At 30.3% G+C, this 23,465-nt stretch overlaps 1 protein-coding gene and 1 pseudogene across 1 annotated transcript; both read left to right on the top strand.

Annotated features, from left to right (window-relative positions):
• The first annotated feature begins 15,246 nt into the window (after window positions 1–15,246).
• Window positions 15,247–17,624, top strand: LOC108850805 (receptor like protein 21-like; annotated as a pseudogene).
• Window positions 17,625–20,483: 2,859 nt separating this feature from the next.
• On the top strand, window positions 20,484–23,378 carry LOC108854677 (EIN3-binding F-box protein 1). Its single transcript, XM_018628293.2, has 2 exons — window positions 20,484–20,732; window positions 20,928–23,378. Exons 1-2 carry the CDS (start codon window positions 20,708–20,710, stop codon window positions 22,775–22,777), a joined length of 1,875 nt encoding a protein of 624 aa, XP_018483795.2. The 5' UTR covers window positions 20,484–20,707; the 3' UTR covers window positions 22,778–23,378.
• The last annotated feature ends 87 nt before the right edge of the window (window positions 23,379–23,465 follow it).

Here is a 23,465-nt window from a genome sequence, read left to right as displayed (position 1 = left end):
TAGTAAAAAAATTCTTTACCTCGGATATCACTTTCTTAAACCATTTTTTTTTTAGATAATATTAGAGCAATCTTCTTATTATATAAAGTTTGGTTATTCAAAGTTACTGATTAACATGATTGGGACATGTGTCAAATTTTTTTTCTAAAATGACGATATGTGTCAAAAATATAATATAATTCTCTTTTGTTTATGATTTAAAAGAAATTTTAGAAAAAAAATTCTCATTACAATAATAATATTAAAATTATTATTATTGTAACTTTTTTAAAACACTTTTTTTAATAATATTAGACCAATTTTAATAAAAATACCTATTATGAATTACAATAATTAAATTGCTAATTTGTGGAATAACCATTAAAAAAAAAAGAAAATTAGATTTGTAGTAAGAATGTAGAGAGAGATAGGAAGAGAAAAGAGGAGAGAAGGTGGAGTTCTGGTTACTTGGTAAATTATAGATTTTTTAAGAGTTATCTGATCTAATTTCCCATAATTAAAATCGATAAGCAATTTAAATGTGCAAAACTTTTTAAAGCCTAAATGTTAACAAGTAGCTTTATTTTTATAAACATGTATTGTGTTAATAAAATAAATGTCACACCCTAATTACAATTTTTTAACCAAAATGTATTATCTATTTAGCAATGTTTTTAAATTCAATCCGGACACTAAACCAAATAATTTTCTAAATCTCTAGGTTATTGGGTAGACCGCAAGTAAGCCACGAGTTAATAAATTTATTTATGTTAATATATAATTATATATTTGATATTAAAAGTATCAGGGAATTTTCTCATTTATTTTTAAGAAAAAAAACTAAAACTGATCTTTTTTTTTCTTTTTTTCATTTCACATATATAATCTTTTGTAAGAACTTATGAATTGGGACATATATAAAACATTGTATGACTTAAATCTCATAATTAAGTTTCAGATATCTGTCATTCTTCACTATATTTTGTTCCTGATACATAATAAAATATTCATCAAAATCTAAATATCACAATAAAATAGTTTAGTCGATATTATATATGATTTTTACAAAATTGAATAAGATCAATGAATTTGATTCATAACAAAACATTATTTATTTAGAAAGAGTATAATGTTTACGTTGTCGAGTATTTAACTACGGCATAATACACGCTTAACGTGCTTCCGTACAAAAAAATTTAATGGAGGAAATTATGGTACCAAAGCCTATTAGTAGTTTAGCTTATCACTAGAGAGAGTCAACGAGATGGAACCTAAGTTTTCGTGGGTTTATAAGAGTTATTCTTGGGTTCATCCCCTAGGGTGAACCTTTAGGTTCACCAACCAATAGCATTGTGTTATTTTAGATTTAATATCTTTTATAAAAGGAAATAAAGTAAATGCAAGTTATATTATGTTTTTTAAATATAGAAAAAATTGTAATTGATAAAAAAACGAATTTTTAAAAATAAATTTAATAACTTTTAAACCGTAAAAAAATACTAAACCCTAAACCCTAAATCCTAAATCCTAAACCCTAAACCCTTGGGTAAATCCTAAACCCTTAGATAAATCTTAATCTCTAAATTATAAACACTAGACACTAAATCTTAAAACACTAAACTCTAAACCATAAACCCTAAATCCTAAACCCTAAACCCTTGGATAAATTTTAATTTCTAAATTATAAACACTAGACACTAAATGTTAAAACACTAAACCATTAATACTAAACCCTAAACCTTAAATCCCTAAACCCTTGTGTAAATTCTAAACCCTTGGATAAATCATAAATTCTTGGACTTATAACTTGTAGTTCATCTGAAGGTTTAGAGTTTAATGTTTAAAATTTAGGGGTTAGAGTTTTGTATTTTGTTGACAGTGTTAAAAATATTTTAATTTTTTTACAATTACTATTTATTTTTATTTATTTTTATCCTTTTTATTTTAAAAACATAATATAACTTAGTAATTATTTCATTTCCTTTTATAAAAGATACTAAATCTAAAATAAGACAATGCTATTGGTTGATGAACCTAAAGGTTCACCCTAGGGGGTGAACCTAAGAAAAAGTCGGTTTATAATAACCTCTTAATGAGACAAAACAAAACATTTAATCCCAGGTATAATTTTTACTCAGATTTTTTTATTCTAAGCAACAAAAATATACAAGTAAAATTTAAATATTTATTTTATATAATATACTTATTAAAAAGTTTAAAATCTACAAAGTTAAAGAATATTCAGCCGTCACACTTATCTTATTATATTAAGCTTGGTTCTTTAAAGTTACTAATTAACATGATCGCGACACATGTCATTAATTTTTTTAAGATTGCGACATGTGTTAAAATACATATAAATAAATAAAATCAATCTTATCATTTAAAAGATTAAACCAGAAATATTTAAAAGACTATTTAATAATGCTAATTTTTCTTTATTCAAATCCTAATTTAAAAGGTCATAACAAAAAAAAATTGTCACTTAAGAACGATTTACAAAAAACAATTATTATTAAACCAAAAATGTAAAAGGCTGATTAATGCTAATTTTATTTTATTCAAATCTTAGTTAAAAAGGTCATAAACCAAAAAAAAAATCTTATTATATAAAAAAGAAAAATGTAAAAGACTATTTAATGTTAATTTTCCTGTATTCAAATCGTAATTAAGAAGTTCATAACCCAAAAAAAATTATTTACATATAATAACGATTTTAAAAAGTAAAAGTAAATAAAAAGTAAAGATAACTATGAAAGAAATAAAAACAACTGTTAAGAAATATTAAATAATGCTAATTTTTCTTTATTTAAATCCTAATTTAAAAGTTCATAACCAAAAAAATTGTCATTTAAAGACGATTTAGAAAACAATTATTGTTAAACCAAAAAATGTAAAAGGCTGATTAATGCTATTTTCTTTTATTCAAATCTTAGTTAAAAAAGTCATAAACCAAAAAATATATTATTATATAGAAAAGAAAAATGTAAAAGACTTTTTAATGCTAATTTTCCTGTATTCAAATCCTAATTAAGAAGTTCATAACCCAAAAAAAATATTTACATATAAAAACGATTTAAAAAAGTAAAAGTAAATAAAAAGTAAAGATAACTATGAAAAAAATAAAAAAAACAACTGTAAAGAAATATTCAATGCTAATTTTTCTTTTTTTCTTTTAAAGTCAAAGAGTGTTTAAAGTTAATTTTACTTAATTCAAATCCTAATTAAAAGATCATAACCCAAGAGGAACAATGATTATTGACGTATATATTTATAGAAATAAGCTTTCTCATATTTGTTCAGACAACCAAAAATAAGCGTTGCTTCAAGAAATATACAAGGTTAGGTTTTATATCCTGAACTTGGCATATCCTTCTTTAATACGTGTAGTTGTGATTATGGTTATTGTTTTGTTTGTCCTATTTTTTATGACTTTTAGTTGTGATTATGCTTATATAATACGTTTATTTATGTTGTGTTGGGTGATGATGTTATACTTATTATTTCTGTGTGTTTCAACTATGCTTATTTATTATGACTATTTACCAGGAATTTTCAAGAAACAATGGCTTCAGCAAGTTATTTAACTCTAGATCAGTTGAATAAAAAACGTCTTTACCATCGTACCGTAGTACGTCTTACTAGAAAGTGGGAGACCGGAAATTTAAATAAGAATAATGAGTTTATGAGAATGAATTTTCTCCTACTCGATGAGAAGGTTAATTTTTTTAAACTTTTTTAGTTTTAATCTTATATAATTTTATTATTAAAAATAATTTGTTTATTATATAGGAAAATACTATTCAAGGTTATGTGCATCATTCTCTTATTGAAAAGTTTGGACAAAGATTACATGAATGAGCCGTCATTGAAATCTTCAATTTTAATGTGTAAGATTGCAATAAAAACTACAGAGTTTCAGATCATAAATTTCAAATAAAATTGACCGAGAGAACATTAGTTGCATGTGAGGTTCAACAAATACCTCAGATACCGCCTGAAAATTTTTGATTCCAAAATTATGAAGATTTAGATCACCTCAAAGACTCAACATGCGATTTATATGGTAAGATTCTTTTGGTCAGTTATTTCTTTATATATCTCCCCTTTTGTATCTTTCTTTCAACTTATTGCCTATTTTTAATTAATTTTCCTTGAAATAATCCTATTATATATAACATGCTTCTGTTACAAATGTGATCGGATATATCAAGAACATGGAGAAATTAGATGTTCATAGTCGGACTAAACCTCTCCTCCGAAGAGTTATTCCAACTTTATTGTTCGGAAGGTATATTTCAGTTCCAATTCTATTAATCAATTTTTTTTTTGTTTTTTCTTCTCTTTTACATTAAATATTTTATTTTAAACAGAGGAATTGAGATACAAGCAACACTATGAGCTGAACAAGCAGAATTATTTAAGATAAATATCATGCTGTGGAAAGTAAAAATATTGTTCTTATCATGACAAGTGTTTTGGTGAAGACATATAAAGATGCAATTTATTTGTCGGTATCATCTGTAACAAAATTCTATTTGAACAATGATTTTGATTCTGTTTCCGACTTTCGAACAAGGTACTATCTAAATTTATTAAGTTATTGATAGTGAACATGATACTAAAAATTATTAATTTAAAAAGAAGTGTAAAATTAGTATTGATAGAAATTGTAAAAAAAGTAATTTTAAAATTATTTATTAGTAACTAAAATTAATTATTTTCTAGCAATTTATTTATTTCTAAAATTCTAAAGACAAGATAATTGTATAAGGTTATATAACAGTAATTTTATATTTCTAAAATCCTAATAAAAAATGTAAAGGAGTATTTAATATTATTTTTTATTTTTATTGTAAATAAAAGGGATATTTATAAAATAGAACATTTTTCCTTTTTTAAAAAAAATTCTAGCAAAATAAAATTTTAAAAACTTATTTAATAAAACATTGGATTAGTACATAAGAAAATGTATAATGTTATCATTTACTTGATTGGCGTTATTCGACTTTCAATTTTTCTTATTTTTCATTCAATTTTTTATTTTAGGTTGGGTTCAATTCAAAAATTTAGGTATAATGTTTTTTCTAATCCAAGTAGAAAATTGATAACAATTCATCTATGTACCATTATTATAAAATACAAATTTTAACTTGAACTTATGTATGAAAATTATTTTTAGTTATAAAATAAATCTTACACAATATATGCAAATCAATCATAAAACTATAATAAAATGATTATTATTTTATGTTTTTTATTAAATTAAAACATCAAACAAAATCGTTGCAACGCAACGGGCTCGTATCTAGTTTTACATAATATTCAGCCGTAAATCAAAATGTATCATTAAAAAAACGCTAATATACTTTTCATTAGAAAAAGAACGGGAATACATAAAGCTGAAATCCAAGTAATGTACTTGAGGGAAAGACAAAACAACTCATCTCAACTACAAATGACTTTACAACTCTCAACTGGTTAAACACCTTCATCAAGCTCTTCCTTCCACGTGGCTACATCTCAGCACGTAGTCTCTTTGACTCTCATGTACGGTTCCCACTTTTTTCATAGAAAATCTTTCTTTTGAAAAATTGAGTTGTGAGAAAAAAAGTACGGTAACTTGAATTTCAATCTATTGTGTGCTGTCAGACTGTCAGTTTCAGTTGACATAGTATAAATATAGTATAAATAATTTTTGTATAATTAATTTAACTTTGAATATAATATTATATTTAAGGCAATTAAAATCGATATTTTGATATTATATTATATATTTTAATTATTATATTTGACTACAAAAATATGTTATTTTTCTGTTGATAAAAATATCTGTTATGAATTAGTATTTAGGTCTTTTAGGGGTGGACATTTGGGTATTATTCAGATTCAATTTGAATCTATTCGGTTTTGAGGTTAAAAATTTCAGCCTCGTTCCAAAATTTTGAAATTTGTGTTCGTGTTTGGTTCAGATCTTGCGGATCCGGCTTGATTTAGGATAATCCATTTAAATTATTCTTAATATATTTTAAAATTATTTTAGTAAAATTTATATTTTAATATTTAATAATCATTTTATTTATTGGAATTTTGGAATTTTTAATTAAAATTAAGGGAAATATTGTTTTTTTAATATTTAATCTAATAGGACATAAAACATATGAGATTAATCTAATGGGACATAGTTATCATTTTTCTAGTCTAAAAAACAATTTTCCAAGTTTTTTTAATTAATGTCAAACAAAGACCAGCAAAGATGATAAACTGAATCACCAACTGGATTTGGACCTGAGGGAGTAGTGGATGGTTTACGAAGCCACCCTTAAGTTGTTGCTATCCATAGAAAGACATAATAGCACGTGTCTCCGAAACGATACACAAAGACAAAGAGAAATTTTGTTCAGCTTGTGGAAGATTGTGGACTTCAGAAGGAAGTGTTTAGTCGTGGAGCAAACAAATATATTTTCTTCCTTTTAATTTGGGGACACTGTAATTGTACAAACGTAGATAACCCGCGTCTTATGCGGAATGAGTGACTAAAAAAAGTATTTTATTTTTAATATATATAGATATTAAAAATTAAAATTATAAGCACAAATATTAGGTCTAATGGTATATATAGAACTAAAGTGTGCATGTGTATAAAATGTAAGATTAATTGTGTTTTCGGAAATAGCTAGTGTACCAGCCATGAGTTTGTTTGAGAGATAGTTTTGATAATTAGGGAGTCGGAAAGAAGGTTGTGGTGAGTCGATGGATTGTAGCAAACATATATTTATATAAAGATTAAGAAGTCAAACCCGTGTAGGGCAAATGAAACACAATCAGATCACCGTAATTAGAGATAATATTCCATATTTAATGGCAAATAACTTGCGCGATAATCATATTCTAAAACTATCATTAATTTGATAGACACTATAATGAGATTTCTTTTTTTTATGAAAAAACTTAAAGAAAATGAATTAAAGCTTGATAACAATTGATTTAATAATTTTGAATCCATAATATAACTTCTTTGTATACAACAATCAAGTAATTAATAAAAGAGTGTGACCCTAATCGAGTCCATATTATTCCCAAAATTAAGGAATTTAATGTCGGAGCAGATTATTGACCCATAATTGTGATTACCAAAATAATTAAACGTTCTCGAAATCGTAAATTCAAATATATCAAATTTATTCTTTTACAAAAAAAATATATCAAATTTATCAAAAGTTTCCTTTTAGCAATTAAGTGACCAGTTGTCCTTGAGCAAATAAAGTTTTCTTTAAAAGAGCTGTAACGTTGAATTTCCCTATACATTAAAAGAGAAGTCACTTTAGTGATTTCTCAATAGGCTCAATAGGTGGCACTCATAGAGAGCTTCTAGGATTAATTCTCTTAATCATATTGGTTGAATTTTTGATAAATTTTTTTTTATCATCGTCCAATCCTTACCAAAAACAGAATTTATATAATTAATACGGTCTTTATAATCCATATATTTGAAGAGGAGAAATATAGTATATTAATAATGACATACTTTATGGACAATGCATTCATATAATAATCATTTCTCTGTTTAATTCACTAAATTCCCCCAAGATATTCCAAAAATAATATTACCTTATAAGTATAAGATTTATTGAGAATTTATTAGAGAATATTATACTTCTTAGCTTATCATGCAAGCTAAATCATTGAGAAATGCCCACCAATTTACTATAAATAAGACATTCACAGTAGAAGAAATGAAATCATTGAACTTTGTATTATGAACTTTTTATGTTAACAATGTTCTGAATTTTTTTTTCTTCTTATTTTAGAACATTAAACTTTTATATTTCTTGAGAGCTGATTTTTCTTTTGGTTTATATGCAGATACCCTATTATGATGATTTCTCCTGAAACTATATATGATTTGATAGTACACTTCTTGGATATATCATTTCGATAACATCTTTGTTCCTCAATCTGGTAAAAAAATTTCTCAATAATATAAATCTCTCGGCTATATCATTTCAATACCATCTTTTTGTGCTGCGAATACTTTTCTTTTTTTGATTAGTAGATTTATATTATTGTTTAGAATTATACGCTTATATATACATATATAATTTTTGGTTTGCTGATTTTGTTTTATATTTTTTCAGAGATGATTTGAGGGAAGTGTTCATATTTTAGACCTCTAAGAGTTCACCATTCCGATCCTGCAAAAGATGTGCGATTAGAATGATATTTTCTCTACTGTACATCAAAATTGGATAATCACATTATATTTTTAAAATATCTATAGTAGGATGGTATTTTCTCTACTGACGTAATATCTTATTTCCTAATCTCATGCTTTAATATTTAAATTTTAAGGGTAAGATTTGTTAATTAAATCATTAGTGTAAACTACTTTCCACCTATATATTCTTTTTTTATTTTTAAAATGTAATTTTAGTAACAATATATTCCATAAATAATCCTAACTTATAGGTAGATAAAATTTTAAAATTATTTTGAGAACATTCTCTTACATAGCTTATTGTGAAAGCTAAATATTTTAGTAAAGTCTACCATTATACTATATAAACGAGGCATTCTGAATTGAAACGAAGCCATTGATTTTGTTTATGCTGTAAAAATTTTGTTGCATATTTCAAAAGAATCAATTTGATAAAAGGGAATATTTGACAGAAGAACCCAAACTATTTGGTCTTTCTTTTGTATTATATTTCAACTTTTTTTATTTATAGTTTTTTTAAAACTGATAATTATTTTTTGTTTCAGATTATATATCAATATGATGGAGATGGTCATTTGCTGCAAGGTCAATGATGGCAACATATATTAGGGAAATTTGCCGATATAGAACAAAACACACCACTTCTTGTCCCCTTAGAACTAAATCTATGAACTTTGTCCCCATAGAATTAACATTAATGAGTATACATTTTTGTCCTTCACTTTAACCCAAAGTAATAAAAAACAAATAAAAAAATATGCTAAGTAAAAACATAAAAGGATGATCAGTGCTTTGTTTCCATTGAAAATGATAAGTGGAGAGATAAAAAATGTATTGTAAGAAGGTTAATGGAAGTTGAGTTTCGTAAACCTCTTTTGCGTTTTGTTTACTATTGGTAGTGTTTGTTAAATAAACATTAGATAAACCATTTATCTTTCATTAAAATAATTCCAAAAATGATCGATCACTTATAAGTTAAAATATGTGCCATGGTAATGGTTTCGTTGATGTTTGTGGTAATATGAAAAACAAAAATTAAATGTAAGTTGAATTATCAAAAGACATAGTTATCAAGCTTCAAACCAAATCAACAACGATCTCAACACCATCGAACAAAGTAATTTTTTAATCAAACAACAAGGTAATTTTGTTAGAGTTACTGCTAAGTAATATAATATAGTTATTAAAATTTAAATTAAACCCAATAATTGAAAAAGCTACACACTAATATATCTTTCTAATACTAATGTTAGAATTAAATCGGTTATATACAAACTTTTATATTAAATATAAGTGATAAAACATAATTATTATATATTTCTATAGATTTACAATATATCAAAATCAAAATTATTTATTATTCTTTAATTTTATACCCATATTATGGTATTAGGAAAGATATACCTTGTTGGTAAAAGCTTTTAATTAGTTAATTCGTTTATTAATAACTTTCCTTATTTTGTTATCAATTACTTGCGCAGGTTGATATGATGATTACCTTATTTTGCCAGCAATTACTTGTCTTAAATGGTATGTTAATTATTACAAATTTATAACAGTCAATTTATAATATCTTTCTTTAAATTGCTTCATGACTTATAATATCTTTCTTTAAATTTCTTTACTCTTTAGGAAGTATTTTTTTTAAATATACATTTAATTGACAAATTTAAAAGTATAATTTTCATGTAAATATAAGTCTTCTGAGGTTAGTTTTGCAATTGGAAAATAAAACTTAAATATTTAATTTTTCCTAGACGACTTACTTATAAGTCGTCTAGTCAGACGACTTACTTGAAAGTCGTCTGAGATAAGCAAGGTTTGACCAGAATCTCAGAAAAAAAATTCTGGACGACTTAACTTAAATCGTCTGACTGGACGACTTTCAAGTAAGTCGTCTAGGAAAAATTTAATATTTAAGTTTTATTTTCCAATTGCAAAACTAACCTGAGAAGAATTACTTGTAAGTCGTCTAGAAATAATAAAATATTGATTTTTCTGTTTTCCCAGAGACGACTTACAAGTAAGTCGTCCAGGAAAAGTCAAATATCTGACACAATTCGGTCAAATACAAAACTAACCCGTTTATCCTAGACGACTTACTGGTAAGTCGTTTGGAGTTTTTTTTTTTAATAAACAAAACTGGACGACTTACAAGTAAGTCATTCAGTTTGACCAGAAGACTTACGGGTAAGTCTTCTACAGCCAGTGTAAGTCTTCTAGGCGAACAGATCTGGAAAAAAATCAATTTCATACCTTAAATTAGCGAGATGATTTCTTTAGCACACATAAGTCTTCTCCAACCACATAGAACCTCAAACGAAAGTAACCCACCAAGAATCATAAGCTTGAATGGTTCTATCAACCATAAAAAATTTTATAATCAAAAACTTGAGTTTTTGGGATGAATATGGAAACAAAATGAAAAAAATGTTGTTTTTAGTTCATAACAATTGGGAAAAAGAGAGTGTAAATCGATTTGAGATGCATTAAGAGCTTCAAATTGGTTGTTCATGGTGGTTAGGGTATTGATGGCAATGATAATCTTGTAAATACTTGAAGATGATGAGGTTGAGAGAGTAAAAATGTCATTTTAGAAAGAAAAAAAAGAAAAAAAAATTAATGGCATTTTCGTGAATAATGTGAACCTATGGGGTGAATAAAACAAAAAAATAATCAAAAAAAGCATATGTTAGTTTTGTATTTGACTTTGAGTTTTGAGTCAATTTTGCAAAAAGCCCTAATATATCGTGACATTTCTTGACTTACCGTAGGTAATAAAAGATGACATTTACTCATAAAATCGTGACTATATTATAAACATAATTAATAGCTTACTTTATTACAACTTACTTATCAACTATTTCGGAAATCACTGAAACTAAACATAACCGACGTTTACCAAATGACATTCAATTTCAAACATATAAACTACCGAAATCTGACATACACAATACAATACAATATATTTGAATTCAGAAAAAATTACATTGTGGGTCACTTATTGAGTTTGTATTCACACTCTAGGTCACTTGTAGCTACTCAGACACATTTTACCAACTAAATACCTAACTAGTTACTATATACCTACGATAGCTAACTAAATATTACTTTCCTAATTCTTTTTCTCTATAATTTTTCTCTATCGAAAAAATTGAATTTCTTTCATTTAATATCTTCTATCTTTCTCTTCTTATCATTTTATCTTCTTTCTCCATAGTTACAGAAAAAGACAATTTTTTTTTTGTGAATCTTAAACTTGAAAAATCCATAAGACACAACACCATCATCTTGTCTACGAGCTTTTCTTCCGTGGCAACAGTACCACCGCCGCGACGTTTCTGTCTTTCTTATTCACCGAGAGCATTTCCTTTGCCGCAACAACACCACCTCTGTCTCCATCTCGTCGCCGTCAGTCTTTGTCGCATCCTTCTCATCCCCGCCTTCGTCGCCTCCGCCTTGCCGCTTTTATCTCCTCCAATTCGCCGCCTTCATTGCAAAAGCTGAGCAACAATGGCCACTTTTGGTTTTATTGCACATCTGGTCCCTAGACATTTAAATATATTCGTTTCTGACCCATAGGTTTCTGATTTGCAAATATACACCTAAATGCATTACTTACATTTAAACAAATTCACAATTTAATAAAATCCAACAGTAGGAACTCCATCGAATTACAGCTGCTTGCAAATATTTATATCATGTACTCGATCGTACTCTAATAACTCCATCAAAATCCACAAAAGAACTTCCACCAAAATTCAAGCTTCATGTGTACGATTGGTTGAGGTGTCCACCAAGTCAATGTTCATGTCACCGATGCATTTTGATTTGAAATCATTCTCAAACAAATATGGTAGGTATGTTAAATTTTTTTAACACACCATGAATTCCTACCGTCTTTGTACATCAATAAATTACCAAATTTGTATCAGGAAAAAGAAAATTGTGCTTTTAACTAAACTAAAAAGAGTAAAACTAAATTTACTATTAGATCACCTAAGTCACATACTTTTCTTCTAGAGCAGTATGATATCAACTTGAAAAGAAACAACCATTAGCTGCACAAGTAACTACAAAGCATAAAAAAAAAAGTTGTATACAATCATTAATCTGTGTAGAGAAATTTTGATGTTGTACACATGTACATAATAGTGATGGTGTATTCGGGGTGTCCACATGGACAACGGTGATGGTGTACATGTTAACCTGCTGCTTCGACATTATAATTTAACACATGTACACATGGTACAAAAGATAACAACATCGTACAAAGAAGCAGCCATTTATGTTTGTGGCTCTAAGCTCTTTAGTATTGTGTATATACATTTGAAAGTTTCAACATTTGTACAACCAATTTTTTATGTAGATACTAAATTTCACTATCCATATGTACAAAAAAGTATATGTACACTGGTTCACAAATATATATATCTGATTAGTTAAACTGAATGTCTCAGTTTTTAAATCATTAGTCAAAACCAAGTTTTATATAATTCATAACTATTGTAGCCTTCAAAACTATCAAGCAACCAACTTACTATCAGGTTTTAAAATGTGTACGACTAAATGATGTCTATGTGTACATATATAACTTACTATCAAAGTGATGTCCATGTTTACGCATAAAACTTACTATCATATACAATGAATCATATGTATAATAGTGACCATGTGTACAACGATACATAAACATCCACATGTAACACACCAAGAAAATTTCATAATCTGGTTAACCATTATTGTTATATATTTTAGAAACAACGGAGTTATCTATGGTGGATTTTGCGTAAACATCTTCCTCTTTTCAGAATTCATTCTTTACTACACGATTCTCGAAATCTTTAAGAAAGATGGCTCATGTACATGTGTATATATGTTCACATATGTTATCAATTGTAAATCTTGATTAATATGTTCATCTAGTTATTTTTAAAAGTAAATTAATCTATTTTAATCTAGCCTTATATTTATATTACTCATTACTCATATATTTCATATCCATTCGATGGATTTTAAGACTTATCTGAATAAATTTTGATCATTTAGCTTATATATTAGGTGTATATCTTGTATTAGTATGCTCATTTTCATATAATATGTGTGAAAATGCACATTAGAAAATTTGGGGCAAAATTAAAGGAACTCATTTTTGCAAATCTGAAAATCCAAAGTCAAAAATGAAAATAGCCAAAAATGTGAAGGACTAAACATGCAAAAAGGTGCAAATTGACCATTGTTGTTCTCGAGCTTTCTTCGACGGAAAAGGCGAGCCACAACCACTCCGTAAGGTAGATCTGAGCATGGCGGAGTGATGCGGAGGTGATTCTCCGACGAAGGTGGAGTGATGCGGAGGTGATTCTCCGACGACGGCGGAGCGCGCCACAGGAGTTCAACGTAACTTAATGGTAGAGGAGTTTGCCGTAGGAGCTGTGAATCGTAGAGGCCAGAGGTCTACAGCGGTTGTGTCCATCCTCACACCGGAGAAATTCGTTGTGGCTAGATGTGGAGGTTCCCGAGCTGTTTTTTTCCTGAGAAAGTTAGAAAGATGAACTAAAGATTTTTTAGAAGCTTGAGGAAGAAGAGAGATGAAAAAAAAAACAAGATCGAAGAAGAAGAGAAATGAAAAGTTAGTAGGTCCTACAAATTGTAGTCTAGTTAATATTGAATGGAATCAGTTAAGAAAAAGTGCTCTAGGAGTTGAAAATGACTTATAGTGCTATAGAAATTCAAAAAGTGACTCAGAATGTAAATTTCTCTTGAATTCATATCATCATGTCTTTACATTTCCTGCTAACGCATCCAGTGGCGGATCCACGTAGAGAAAAGGAGAGTCAACTGCAACAGGTTAAATTTAAGAATCTGAATTGTAAGCCTGATTATGTATTCTAAAGCAGCTCAACTGGTTTAGACTCTAACACTTTGACACCCCTAACACTATACAATCTTATATAGTATAATACTAATACCTGAGATTAGTTTGGACCATTTATTTATCAATATTTTAATGTGTATGATGATAATAACTGATGCTATATATAATCAATAGGTTTAGCTAAGCCATTGTCCATTTTTGGTACATATAAATTGTCAAATGATTATAGCAGTTAAACCAAATCAACTAATTATGAATTTTCTATATTGTAATGAATAATATTGTAGTCTGTCATGTATTTAATTAATAGGTTACCCGCACATGTTATTACTAATCTAACATATAATCCATATTCCATATATTGTTACTAAAAATTATAAATGCCGCAAAATATGGTCAACATTTATATTGTGTGATTACTTTTTTTTTGATATTAATGAGTTTTAAAAATAAAATTAATCACATATATATATTAACTAATCAATTTATCGGTAACATATAAAATTAGATACCATTTTAAAATATCAACATTTCGAGAATGAAATGTTTAGATTATATTTTTGAGATAGATTTACTGGAACAAACTCATCCTAATATTTATATAAGAAACAAATATGATTTACTAACAAAACAAATAAATATCCGAACTACAAGCCACACATTGTAAATTAAAATCAAGTTAATAAATTTGAAAAAACACTTCTAATACTATTTTATAAAAAAATAGTTCTGCGTTTTAAAGCGGGTTAGAATCTAGTTATCATTTTTAAAGTATAACCTTTGGCCTTTACTTGTTAAGTTATTATTAGAACTAAAGTACATCATATTTTAAAGAATAACTAGATTATGATCTGTCCTTAAAAAATAGATATATTTTTTATTTTATACTTTTAGAAATTTGATTTTTTATATTTGTGCTTTTTAATTATATTTATATTTTCTGTGTATAATTGTTTCTAAATAATTAATAATAGATTTTAATAATTATATTAAAATAGTTATACCACACCTATATTAGTAGATTATAATATGGAAAACATAACACTTGATAAAGTAGTGTCTTTTAGTTTCTGAGAAAAACACTTCATACATATCTATTTTTTTTTTTTTTTGGGCACTGATATCTCATTATCATCTTGTTTTTCTGAACTATCCGTATGCAGTAATTTGTGAAATGAAGAATCTGCGGGAGCTCGATCTCAGTGAAAATCAACTTGCAGTCCAGCTTCCTTTTTTTTTTGGGTAACTTAAAGAAGCTACGTGTTCTTGATCTCTCAGCTAACCAATTAAGGGAAAATCTGCCATCTAGTTTCAGTAGACTTGAGTCTCTTGAATATCTATCATTGTCAGATAACAATTTCGGAGTCTTCTTCTCGCTCAACCCCCTCGCCAACCTCACAAAGCTTAAGGTGTTCAAACTTTCATCAGCTTCTGATATGGTAAAAGTTGAAACAGAGGGTACTTGGCAGCCAACGTTTCAACTGAGTGTTGTTCGACTACAATTTTGCAGCCTGGAGAACATCCCTTCTTTTCTCATCTACCAGAAAAACTTGCGTCTGGTTGATCTATCTAGCAACAAATTATCCGGAAACGTTCCTTCTTGGCTACTGGCGAATAATACAGAACTTGAAGTTCTACAGTTGCAGAATAATTCCTTCACTCTCTTTCAGATGCCTACAATAATTCACAACAATTTGCGGGTCCTAGATTATTCAGCAAATGACATTGGTGGGTGGTTGCCGAACAACATCGGGCGTGCACTTCCGTATCTCGATTATATGAATGGCTCAAACAATGGGTTCGAAGGCCAACTCCCATCGTCTATGGGTGATATGATGAAGACTATTATATTCTTGGACATGTCGTATAATAACTTCTCTGGGAAGCTACCTACAAGTTTTGTCACGGATTGTGAAAAACTAGAATTCCTGAAGCTCTCACACAACAAATTTAGCGGCGGTTTTCTTATGAGAGGGAAAAAATTAGCTTCTGTGGACATCTCCGACAACTTATTTACGGGGAACATCGGAGACGGTTTGCGTGACTCCACAATATTGTCAATGCTTGACATGTCCAAAAATCGTTTTAAAGGTGCAATTCCAAGTTGGATATCAGAGTTATCTTTAAATTTGTTATTGATATCAAGCAATTTCTTAGAAGGTACGTTACCACCATCTCTGCTGCTCATACCGTTTCTGGACCTCTCGGAAAACCTATTATCTGGAGCTCTACCGTCGCTTACTGATACTAGTCAGTTTCAAAAATATTTGTTCCTCCACCACAACAACTTCACAGGGCCAATTCCAGATACATTGCTAGGAAGTGTATGTGTACTTGATCTGCGGAACAATAAATTATCAGGAAGTATCCCACGATTTGTCGACGCCCAGGACATAGCAATTCTTTTGCTGAAGGGGAACAACTTAACAGGGCGTATTCCCACACAGCTGTGTGATTTGAGCAACATCAGACTTTTAGATCTTTCGGATAACAAGGTTAATGGCTTAATACCTCCATGCCTCTATAATCTATCATTTGGACCGGGGACAGAGAAGAAAATGGAAAACAACATTAAGCCCTTGTCTGTAGAGGATGTCCTTACTTTCAGATTTTACAGATCTACATTTGAGGATGAAATGTTCCAGGTACCTGACTTTACCTATCAAGAAATTATAGTCAAGTTTGCAACCAAGCAGAGATATGAATCTTACATTCGAAGATCTGAGCTCGACGATGAAATACTTGATCATATGTACGGGATGGATCTGTCAAACAATGAATTAAGTGGTGTTATCCCAGAAGAGCTTGGAAACCTCTCGAGAGTGCGAGCACTTAACCTATCTCACAATCTCTTGTCTGGTTCTATACCATCCAGCTTCTCCAATCTGAAGGATATTGAGAGTCTTGATATATCCTACAACAAGTTACAAGGAAGCATTCCTCAACAGCTAACCAGCCTTATTTCTCTTGCTGTATTCGATGTGTCTTACAACAATTTATCAGGAATCATTCCCCAAGGAAGGCAATTTAACACCTTCAACGAGAACAGCTACTTGGGAAATCCTCTTCTTTGTGGGCCACCAACCCATATAGGTTGTCAGGCTAGGAAGAGCTCAGAGGAACTAGAAAATGCTAGAGAAAAAGAAGAAGATGAGTCTGCCATTGATATGTTGGTCTTCTATTATAGCACTGCCTCAATTTATGTGACCACATTGATATGCATTGTTGTACTTGTGTGCTTTGATTGTCGTTGGGGTCGAGCATGGCTCTGCATTGTCAATTCTTTCATCACCTCAGCAGAAGATATGTTGTTCTAAAATCATATGAGGTCAGATCCTGTCCAGGCAAAAGCTTGAATTCACTGTTTATGGCAGTATACAACCAAAAGTCTTAATAAGAAGTTATTTACTATAAAAATCTTTTCTTTTCTTTTGCTTGATTTGATGTATCTTATGCTTATCTACGTGATGTCTGTGTCTTTTTGCAAGTTTCTAGTGACCTTCTTACATAAACGAAATGTAAGTATGATTGGTTATTGCTTTGTAGATGTTGTCCCGGTAATAATTATGTGTACAACCTTACTTCTTTTAGGTCTTCACCCTTTAATCTACAAAAATCATGATTTATTATAAGTTAATTTATATATGTGTGAGTGTTGTACAAATACAAATCATTACAGCTGATATCTTGTATATTTACATGGTTTTAGTAATTATTTTAGTTTTCATTTTGTTCATTCAGATGCATTTAGAGTATATTTAGGTGCATTGTATATACATTTGTCTTTATTAGGTGATAGAGATGTTATTTGGTGAGTTTGAAACCTTTGGAGATGGCTTAGAGGTAAAAAATGGTAGATTTTGGTTCATAAGTCAACTTCCCAATTGTCCCTGCGGCCTGACATCTTCAAAGCGGCCTAATGACCTCGTCCACAAGCAGCTAGTGGGCGTGCAGCGGCTAATCCAAGTTCTTTTATCATTATGCATTGCGACAATCAGAAAGCAATTCACATAGCATCAATTCCATAAAAGGACCGAATACATTGAGATAGATTATCATAAGGTCAGGTAAACAGTGGAGCAGTAAATCATTCTTCTTTGTTACATAAGAAGCGAAGATCAATTGGCTGATATTTTTACCAAGGCAGCAAGCACTAAAGTGTGTGAGTTCATTCATTTAAAGCTTGGACTCATAAAATTCTCATCACACTGATCTTCACCATAACTTGTTCTACTTTTTTTCCTTAATTTGGGTTTTATCCCAAATGATTTTTTCAAACTAAAATTTTAATGAGGAATTACTACATGGTTTCCAAACTTGACTAATTCTTATGGTCAAAGCCCGCAAGGAAAAAACTAGTCAAGTTTGAGAAGAATGTCTACCATTTAAAAAATTTAGATTAACATTTAAAAAATTTAGATTAAAATTATCATAAATTTTTAACCTTTTAAAATAAAAATAATTCGCATGACTACACACACGATCTAAATTTTTCTATACAAACACATAATCAAGATCAACATAAAGTAACTGATTGGATGAAAATGTTATAACTAATACTGTAAAACCTCAATAAATTAATACTCGATAAATAATAATATCTATAAATAAACAAATTTATATGGTCCCAGTTTGAACCGGTTCAAAATTTAACACAATCGATAAAATAATAAGATAATATTTTTTTTAGAAATTTATTTACAAATATATTGTCTCACTAAAATTATAAATTAATAATTTATATGTATATATATTTTATATAAGTAAGAACCTATTATTATATTCACAATGGAATTATCTTTATATTTTCTTAACACTTAATATATTTGTGATAAAATTTAGTAATATTATTTCTAAAACCAAATTTAATTTATATGCAATATATGTTATATACACCAATATAATAAAATTGATATAAATATCAAATCTCAAAAAATAACAATTAATGTATATACACTAAAATAAAATATTTTCTTATTTTAGAATAAATATATCTTAAAATAGGAAATCTAAATAAGGATTTTTTTGTAAATTAAAAATCTCTATAAATTAATAAAATTTCAAAGTTTCAACATTATTAATTTATAGGGGTTCTACTTTATATCTCTTAAATAAGATTAAAATTTCATTATTTAATTAAGTTTGTTAATTTTACTAAATTGTTAAAAAAATTAAACATTTAAATTTTCTAAAAATATATTTTTGAAAAACAACTATTTTGATTTATTTTATTTTAAAAATAAATTACTATACATGTGACATACTCATCAACAAAATTGACACACGTAATATCCATATCAATAAAATTAGATAATGTGACAGCTAATATGACCATTAATGTATGTTTACGCCAAAAATTAAACATATGTATGTTATTTAAATTTTTCAAAAGTACATATATGTTTTTGTATGGTAATATAAGTCAAATATGAATTAAACATTTCGAGATTGAATATGAAATATTGCTTTCTCCTATTTCAAGTAACAAACATCTCCAATGCTCGCCCCATTTAAACAAACAAACAAACCCATTCTATTTACTTTTGCCTTAATGCTCTTTCGAGGGGTTTCCTCTGCGGTCAATGTTTTTAAACCCGATCTAAACATTGGACTAAACTACGATAATTTGGTCGATTACCAACAAATAATGGGTCAATAATTTAATTAGTTTAAAAATATGATTATATATATATATATATAATATATCAAATTGTAACAATTTATAATTTAGATATATAATAAAATATAACAAATTAAATTAATAAAAATTTAAATATCTAATCGAATAATAAATAAACTGTTAAATTTAAAATAAACCAAACATTAAACATTAAAAAGATTCTAATAACATGTCAATGACAAAAATAAGCTAAATAAATTAACAAATGATTATATTTTTTTTTGCAAACATAAACTTTAATAAACATATAAAATCATTTATGCACAAATCTATTTTTCTGTTTAGTATGCATTTTCTTTGATATACTACGTTTACAACTAGATGAAAAATAAATTTGACTAAAAAATTTATATAGCAAACTTTTGCAAAATAAGAGCATCATTTGCGCCATTTATCTAAACATTCATAAAATATAATAAAAGATTCTAACGATATAAGGCAAATGGAATTATATATGAGGTCACATGTTGATTCGACCGATAGTCGGATTTCGAACCGATTTTTGTGAGTTTTTAATATTTTTTTGAAATCTATACCGTATTAATATCAGATCACTGGATTTTTTTGGGTTCGAGTATCGATTTGAAAACACCAATTGCGTTTTTTTTTTGTGTGGTTATAAAACTAAAAACAAAATTTAAAAAAAAAAGAAAAAGAAAAAGAAAGATCTAACTTATAGGAACAGATACAATGCATCTACATTTCAACCAAAGTATAAAAACCACATCTTGACCTCATCGCTACCCATCCTCTCTCTTTTTTTTTTCTTCCTTGTTCCTTTTTGCCCTTTACGATAGGGTTCCTCCTCTTCTCTCATCTCTTCCTTCAACACAATCAAATCTGATTCGTTCCTTCTCTTCTTCTGATCCCTCGTTTTTTTTTTGCTATCTCCCACGGGTTTTCGCTTGTTGAATCAAGCGCTTTCGTTTTTTCCTGGGAAGTTGGAGCTCAAATCATGTCTCAGATCTACAGCTTCGCTGGTGAGTCTCCCCCGATCTCTCTCTCTCTCCCCCTATCTCATCTTTTAGAGCTCGATTTCTTAGATCCAAGTACGCTTCGATTAGATCTATAGTAAAAAAAAAACAGATCTAGATTTTCTAATTAAAATTACAAATCTGACCGGATCTGGGAATCGAAATCTGACCGTTGATGAAATTTTGTAAATTTTTTTTCAGGTGAAAATGATTGTTACCGTCGTGGCTCAATTTACTCAAATCCAAAGGAAGCTAACCTTTTCCCGTCTCTTGTCGATTGCTATTACCCTCCTTGCAAGAGATCTCGCGTCTTTGCTGCTCCTTCTTCTCTCTTCAGCGCTTTCGAGGAGAAAAAGCCAGTCTCTATCGATGTCCTTCCCGACGAGTGCCTCTTCGAGATCTTCAGACGTTTACCTGGACCGCAGGAGAGAACCGCTTGCGCTTTCGTCTCCAAACAGTGGCTTACTCTCGTAACCAGCATTAGACAAAGCGAGCTTGATGTTGTTGTTGTTGCCGAAGATGACTGTGAAGGGTGCTTATCTAGGAGCTTAGATGGGAAGAAGGCGACCGATGTTAGACTAGCTGCTATCGCTGTCGGAACAGCTGGCCGTGGTGGACTCGGGAAACTCTCGGTTCGTGGAAGCGATAAGGTTTCGGATCTTGGTCTTAGAGCGATTGGTCGGAGCTGCTCTTCTCTCGCGTCTCTTTCCCTGTGCAGCCTTTCCAACGTTACCGACGTTGGTCTCTTGGAGATCGCTGAGGGTTGCCCTCGGCTTGAGAAGCTTGACCTGAGCCGTTGCCCTGCAATCACTGATAAGGGTTTGGCGGCGATTGCTAAGAGCTGTTGTGATTTGAGTGAGCTTACTTTGGAGGGTTGTTCGAGTATCGGAGATGAAGGTTTGGCAGCGATTGCTAAGAGCTGCTCCAAGCTTAAGTCGGTGTCTATCAAGAACTGTCCTCTGGTCAGGGATCAAGGAGTCGCCGCGTTACTGTCTAACACCACGTGTTCCCTGATGAAACTTAAGCTTCAGATGGTTAATGTCACTGACGTGTCTCTTGCGGTCGTGGGTCATTACGGCTTGTCGGTCACGGAACTTGTGCTTGCGGGTTTGTCGCACGTGACGGAGAAAGGGTTCTGGGTGATGGGAAATGGTGTCGGGCTTCAAAAGTTGAACTCTTTAACCATCACAGCATGCCAGGGAGTGACTGACACAGGGCTTGAATCTGTTGGGAAGGGATGCCCAAACATGAAGAAGGCGTTGATCAGTAAATCCCCGTTGTTGTCTGACAACGGTTTGGTCTCTTTTGCGAAAGGTGCTTTGTCGTTGGAGAGTGTTCAGCTTGAAGAGTGCCACAGGGTCACCCAGTTTGGGTTTTTTGGTTCTCTTTTGAACTGTGGTGCAAAGCTGAAGGCTTTCTCTATGGTGAACTGTTTGGGGATCAGAGATCTCACCACTGGATTACCTTCTTCGGCGGCTAATTGCAGTGGTCTACGCTCTCTGTCTGTTCGTAACTGCCCCGGGTTTGGAGATGCGAACCTTGCCGCCCTTGGGAAGCTATGCCCTCAGCTGGAAGATATCGAGATGTGTGGGCTCAAGGGGGTGACAGAGTCTGGTTTTCTACATCTGCTCGACAACTCTCTTGTGAAGGTGAACTTCAGTGGCTGTTCCGGTTTGACAGACAGAGTTGTCTCCGCCATCTCTGCTCGTAACGGCTTGACTCTCGAAGTCTTGAACATGGATGGATGTAGCAAGATCTCTGACGCCAGCCTAGTCTCCATTGCAGCGAACTGCCAGATTCTAAGTGATTTGGATCTTTCGAAATGCTCGGTCTCAGATTCCGGAGTTCAAGCATTGGCTTCCTCTGAAAAACTCAAACTGCAGATCCTATCCATGGCGGGTTGCTTTATGGTCACTGACAAGAGCTTACCAGCCATCGTTAAGCTGGGTTCGACTCTACTGGGATTAAATCTCCAACAGTGTCGATCCATTTCCACTTCCACTGTCGACTTCTTAGTCGAGAGGCTTTACAAATGCGACATCCTCTCCTGATCCACCAATTCCACGTTCAACTTTATCCACCCTATAATAATAGTACTGTTCCAAGTTAAGTGTCAGCTTCCTTTTCAGGTGTGTCTCTCTCGCTAGGCTCAGGTTTTACCCGGTTTTTCCAAGTGATTCGGCTTCCGGTTTCTTTTTCCAGTCAATGTTGTTTTTGCAGAGGTTCCCTTTGATAAGGCTAACTCTAGCTTACCATGAAACCGGAAATGTCGTGTGGTTGCTTGAGAATATACTTACCCGGGTATTACCTGAGATTTTAGGGTTTATCATCTCCTGTTTGGTTTGTTTTATGCGTTGCTTTGTCTTGTTGAAGTTTGGTTTTCCTCGAAAGGGTCTTTGTGTGATGTGTACGTGTTCAAGATTCTTGTTCAGGTTGCCATGGGTTCTTTCTTAGAGGTTTGCTCTGGCTTTTGTTGCAACAAACTCACTCTATTATAGAGTTTTTTATTTGTTGTCTTTTTTTTTTGCCAGAGCCCTCGTGTTTTTTTTCCCCAGGCACTGTATTACGATCTGTGTGAACACTGTACTAAGTTACGATATGCCCTTTGGGATGGTTTAATGAAGTATTGAATAAAATTATCATTTCGTTGTATTTTGTTTTAGTATCCTTTCGAGATCTGAGAATTGTTATACACCTTTAAAACTGTACATGGGACAGAGAATCAGATTGTATGTGAAA

The sequence above is a fragment of the Raphanus sativus genome, chromosome 4, assembly GCF_000801105.2.
Source record: "Raphanus sativus cultivar WK10039 chromosome 4, ASM80110v3, whole genome shotgun sequence".
NCBI classification, from domain to species: Eukaryota; Viridiplantae; Streptophyta; class Magnoliopsida; order Brassicales; family Brassicaceae; genus Raphanus; species Raphanus sativus.
This window is presented reverse-complemented; position numbering and strand designations above follow the sequence as displayed.